Source organism: Frankliniella occidentalis, unplaced genomic scaffold (assembly GCF_000697945.3).
Source record: "Frankliniella occidentalis isolate FOCC.00 unplaced genomic scaffold, Focc_3.1 Scaffold217, whole genome shotgun sequence".
Lineage (NCBI taxonomy): Eukaryota > Metazoa > Arthropoda > Insecta > Thysanoptera > Thripidae > Frankliniella > Frankliniella occidentalis.
In genome coordinates, this window is record NW_026267343.1 from 154,535 (window position 1) to 159,936 (window position 5,402).

A 5,402-nucleotide genomic window follows, 5' to 3' on the forward strand; every position below is an offset into this window, starting at 1 on the left:
AGGTGCGGCTGCCGAAGACGTCTTAGTGAAAGGCATGCGAAGGGGGCCAATTTCAAGTTTAGTTCTTAAGCGCCGCCCTGAAGGTGGAGATGTTGACGGGGAGGTCGACGGGGTGCTCAACGGAGAGGTCATCGCTGATGATGTCGGCGGCAGCGACGGCGGTGAAGGTGACTGTCAGGGTGTGGATTACTCCTTCCAATAAATATGAGTTAATGTTCGATGGCTGGCGCAAGGTGTGATGCGATTGATGAGATGCGGGAAGTAAGCGGGATGAGAACAGCGAAAATAGGGTTAAATGATCACTCTAATTCAAGATTAAGATTCACAGAGCACCACAATTCACAGAGGACAAGGACACAGTACAGAGCGAGGATACGATGGGTGGGCGACGATGACTGTCAAGCACACACACACACACAACACTTCACTTAATTCTGCTCCTGGCACTTATCACTTGGTCACTGAAACTATGGAGTCTTGAGGCACAAACACACAACCACACACTGAAGAAATGGTAGAAATGAGGCACAGTAATCCAATGGTGATGATGTCAGCGGTATCCGTCTCTCGCGCACGGACAGGGCGGACGAAGCGAGTGACTCGACGCGGACTGGTCACGGCGGACACGCACGCGGGCGGCGGCAGTCACACGGCGACACGTCTAACACGGAGCTCCTCTCAACTTCGTCTGATTTCCTTCCGTGTCACCGTGCGCTCCGTCACCCTGGTCGCAGCCGCCGACGTCCTGGACCCGGCCGGCCCGGCGAAACCCCTGTCCGCCAGAGCCAATCAGCAGTCATTAGCAGCAGGGTGGCACCGCCCCCGAGGTGCCCTGCCTAGGGCCAGGGGTGAGGGGGAAGCCTCCCCCGCCACCCCCACCCATCTGCATACGGGGCACCCGAAGTCACACGAGGGCGGGCCCCTGCTGCCCCCGAGTCCAGGCGCGCAGCCCCGTCCGCCTGCCTGCCAGCTCGGTCTTGCCGCCTGGCAGGCCGTCTCCGAGGTGCGCCAATTGCGGAGGCCTCCGAGGCCCTAGGCGCGCAGCCGAGGACCAGGATCGCGATGTCAACCCTGCACCGGGAGCTCATGGCAATCAAGCGCGCCGTGGTTCGCAGAAGCTGGACCGCGGCGAGGCTGAGCGAGTGCGGGTGCAGGCGGTGCAGGTGTCGCGATCGCGATGCCTGGGTCAAGCTCATCGCACGGCACTAGGCCGCGGTGGTCCCGAGGCCACCTCGGACCGCGAGAGACAGCTCTTGATGTGGCCGAAGAGTGATCTTAATATTAGTCTTAATACTAGTGGCTGAGGCTGGACCTGGCGGCCTGCAGGGGCACCCGGTGACAGGGCCCTGCAGCCGCCGTGAGAGCGACCGTTGGCTCGCAACGCACCCACATCTGGCAAACATAAAAACTATCACCAAATGTGGGCCGAGCCGGCCTGGTGTCACCTTTCCCTCTGGTCCAGCAACCGAATCCCGCACTGAGGAGCGCTGCGTGGCGCGCCCCGCCCCCTGGCAGCCCGGCGGGGTGCCTTTGTCTATGCAGTTTGGCTTGGGGCGGGGCGGCGGCCTGTGACAGGGTTGGCAGAAAAAATTAAATTGAATTTTAATGTACCGATAATTTTATTCTTTTGGTGGGCAAAACTAAAATACGCAGAATTGTGAGGGGGCATTATTTACTGGGTAAAATTAATTGCGGGGTACAATCCTTTAAAACCCCGGTCTTTATCCAAATTAAATTAAATCGGGCCAAATTCGGCAGCACCCCAATTACAGAGATTTCACATAGTTCATTTTAGGATCCAAACTTGAGGGCTCTTATCTCGTCCGATCTGAGTCCAAACACTGTACAAAGGAGACGCACCATGCCCCCATGCCCTGGAGGCAAGAAAATGACCTGTTTCTGAAATTGCATCGGAGCAAAAAGGGGCAAAATTACTCTAATATGTTTTGCCCTTGAGGGCAAAATTATAATAAAATTAATAATATTTTTGTCCCGGGCAAAATTTTTATCCGGGGCAAAATATTGTGCACCGCCATGGGCAAATCATTTAATTCAATTTAATTTTTTCTGCCAACCCTGGCCTGTGACTTCTCAATCGGCTTTACGACCTACTTCCGTCGTAGCCCAGTCGACACGGCCGTTGCCAAAAAACACAGAGTGCAGATGCTGGCGGTTTTCGTGTTCGAACACGTTCAATGGGAGCGTCGTCCAGGAATTGGGCAAAGTGGGTGGCGGCCAGAGTCTGGGAAAGCACATCACCGCCCGCTCTCATGGCAGGTGTGGATTGCTTTCCCAGATGACGATCGTAAATTTGTCGAAAATAAACCGCCACCTTACATGACGGTGACGGTGAGGGAGCTGGCGTCTTCCGCACTGCTCTGCGAGGCTCTGTCGGGGACCAGAGGTTCCTCGATCGGTTGGCCTTGTCCTCGGGGCCGTCGTCCTTGAGACAGCCCGCGGGCGGGGGAGCCGCCCGGGGCGCGGCGAGCAGCTGCGAGGCCGCAGTGGCCCCGAGCGGGGTGGCACCGGGGTACAGCTTGGCGGAGATGCTCCGCAGCCTGGCCTCCTTCTCCGCGTCCCAACCGACGAAGCCCTGCGCGAAGACGTCCTCGTCGCCCTCCTCCAGGATCGGCGACAGAAAGCCCCCCGTCCGTTGGATGTCGTGCAGACTCCAGTAGTGGCCCGACAGGAGGGGGCTGTTGGGCGCCAGCACGCGCGCGCGCCGCAGGCACTCCTGCGCAGTCTCCAGCGACAAGAGGCTCCTGCAGTTGGAGTTGAGCAGAAGCGTGACGTACGACGAGTTGACGTATATGTTTGTCGGCCACTCTTCTACCGCACACCTGTAAGATGACCCGATTTTAAATGAGCGATCGGAGACTCAACACACACATTCGACCACAGCTAAAGAAAACAGTTGTTCAAGTGCGCGTACTCACGTTATGAGCTTGGCGGCGAGGTCCACCGCCTTGGAGTTGGACGACACCGCAAGCACATTAGCCAGCTCCACGACGGTGAACGGCGTTCGGGACAGCCGCACGGCCCCGTGCATCAGCACGGCCTTGTCCGGGTGGCGGTACGACAGGCAGCGGGCGTACAGCGAGACCCACACGCCCTCGAGCGGGTGCAGCTTCAGGGCCAGCCCGGCCGCCTCCAGCGCCCCGAGGAACAGGGGCCCCCGCTCGTTCAGCAGGCTGGGCCACTGCGCTGCGGACCGAACAGAGCTTTCAAATTTACACTTTTAGAGCGGCAAACTCCAGACTTGCGGTTCACTCAAGATGATCAGAGAGACTAGACTCAGTTCAGAAAAATGATGAAAATCCGTACGACAGTGCGAACCACGTAAGTCAGTTGAAAACCAAAATCAAGATCATATGTTTTAAAGAAAACTTTTGTACCAGCCAATTTAGGACATGTGAAAAATTACAGCAGGCAGTTCTAACTTCATACCTATGCGAAACTCACCTTTCCTCTGCCTCCATCTACAATTTACGGACCCTAACGTGCTTAGTGTGACTCACCATAGTGGCACAGCTGCAGGGTGACGCTCTTGGAGGCGGCCAGGGCGCTCTGCTCCTCCGGCGTCATGTTGATGGTGCTGGCGACCCCTCCGCGCACCCCAGGGAGGACGGTCGCAACGCTTCTGGCGAAGTGCAGGCAGCTCAGAAGCACCCACGTGACGTCCACAAGGTGCTTGAGGGGAGTCCAGTATTTCTGCACGAGGGGCTCAGTCGACCCGCTCAATAAGTCGCGGGATATCTGCAGAGACTTGATCGCCTCGCCGTACGTCAACTTCGACATGAACACGTTGCTGCGGGGGGGGGGGCAGAGCAAGATACAAAATGAAATCGTTTGGCTTCGGGACGCACTCCAACTCCCCCGCGCGCGCACTTACCGGGTGAGGGTGGCAAGGGACCCGATGAGGGCGTCCCAATCCGTCGGGGCGAAGCAGAGCATGTCGAACATCTTTTCGTAGCAGACATCGGCCACGGTGTCGACCGGCACCCAGAGCAGCGGCGACAACAGGCCCATCTGCTCCATCTCCGCCCGCAGACGAGGCAGCAGCTGCAGGTGCCACTGCACCTGCACAGGAGAACAAGATGAATGAGAAGAAGACGAAGTCACGCTATGGAGTTTAAAACAGTGTTGCAACATGCAGTAAAAGCATAATACGGTGGCACAGAAGACGGTTTCACTAAAATGTCACACGAACCAACTGTTTGAACTTTCAAGCGACGCATGCAAAATGATTCTAGAACTTGAACCTGCTGGTCCGACAGGTTATAAGTTGGTATTCGAGGTTAGGTTGGAGCAGGTGAAATGGACAGGATTGAAACCACATAACCTAGGACCTGTGTATTTCCTAACACATTTTACTCTCCGATCAGGCACGGGTGTATTCTGAGGTACACAACATTGTGTCAGTCAACATGACAGTCAACTTCTGCGGTACAGGCAAGGCTAAGACGACGAGACTTTCAAAAATGATGATGAAACCACACACATGAAAACACACCGCCGAAAACATAACCTCCAACGACATTCACTATCAGGCCTACCTGCTCTCTCTCCATCTCAGGAAAATGCAAAGATTCAAAGTCAAATCTAAAATTACTCCACAACAGCGCCTGTCCTCGTCCTCCAGCTTCAAAGACCTAGCGATGAAGTGTGAGCGGACTGAGTGAGTGCGTCGCTGAGTCGCCGATAGCGCTGGCGGCGAACGGCCGTCGCGCGAAGTAGTAAGTATACTACAACTCCGGCTCCACGGGCATACTCCGCGCGCGGCGGCCAGAGGAACATCCCTAACAACTGTTCTATTTTAAAAAAATAAAAAATGTAATAATTTGCAGCCGTACACGTTAACGTCGAACGGAGAAGAGTGGAGAGGTTTGGAATTATCTAGCGTGGCGCTGTGTCGTTAAGTCCGGGAGAATAACGTAGTGCACGATTCCACTGCGCCGATAGGGGGTATTTTCCCCTCGGTCTCCGCTTTCCCCCGCGACGCCATGCAGAGAAGAAAATGGCAGGAAAAGTACTTTTTCAAAATAAAGAGACGCCTATTCCTCGGCCCGCCACCCCCTGGCTACGCCCGCCACTGTTCGGTATCTGAATGCGAATCTTCGCGGCGAAAGCGGGGTCCTGGACGGGGCGGGCGGCGAGGAAAAGATTTACACCAACGCACCCTCCGTACGCAGGGCGCAGGGCGGGGAAGTACGGACAGGACATACCGCCAATGATCCCGAGTGGGGAGGCAAAAAAAGGTCCTTAGAAAAACAAATCACTCAACAGCTTCATATCGCACATTGCAGAGGAGGAGTTTGCTCTACACCGCAGTTCAGTAGTTCCCTAGTTGGGGTACTCTTCTGACACCGTGCCGGGCCGGACCAAGCCACTCGCGGGAAGGG

General features: G+C 55.9%; 1 protein-coding gene across 1 annotated transcript in view; it reads right to left on the reverse strand.

The window, feature by feature from the left end:
- LOC113215236 (mucin-5AC-like) overlaps nucleotides 1-5,402 on the reverse strand; it is a 74,842-nt gene that overhangs the window by 65,098 nt on the left and 4,342 nt on the right. The window contains exons 4-7 of the mRNA XM_052272678.1: nucleotides 3,893-4,080; nucleotides 3,519-3,808; nucleotides 2,937-3,204; nucleotides 2,535-2,840 (exon numbers count right to left, since the gene is read on the reverse strand). Of these exons, the coding sequence (XP_052128638.1) occupies nucleotides 2,535-2,840; nucleotides 2,937-3,204; nucleotides 3,519-3,808; nucleotides 3,893-4,080 (1,052 nt within the window). The remainder of the gene's footprint in view (nucleotides 1-2,534; nucleotides 2,841-2,936; nucleotides 3,205-3,518; nucleotides 3,809-3,892; nucleotides 4,081-5,402) is intronic.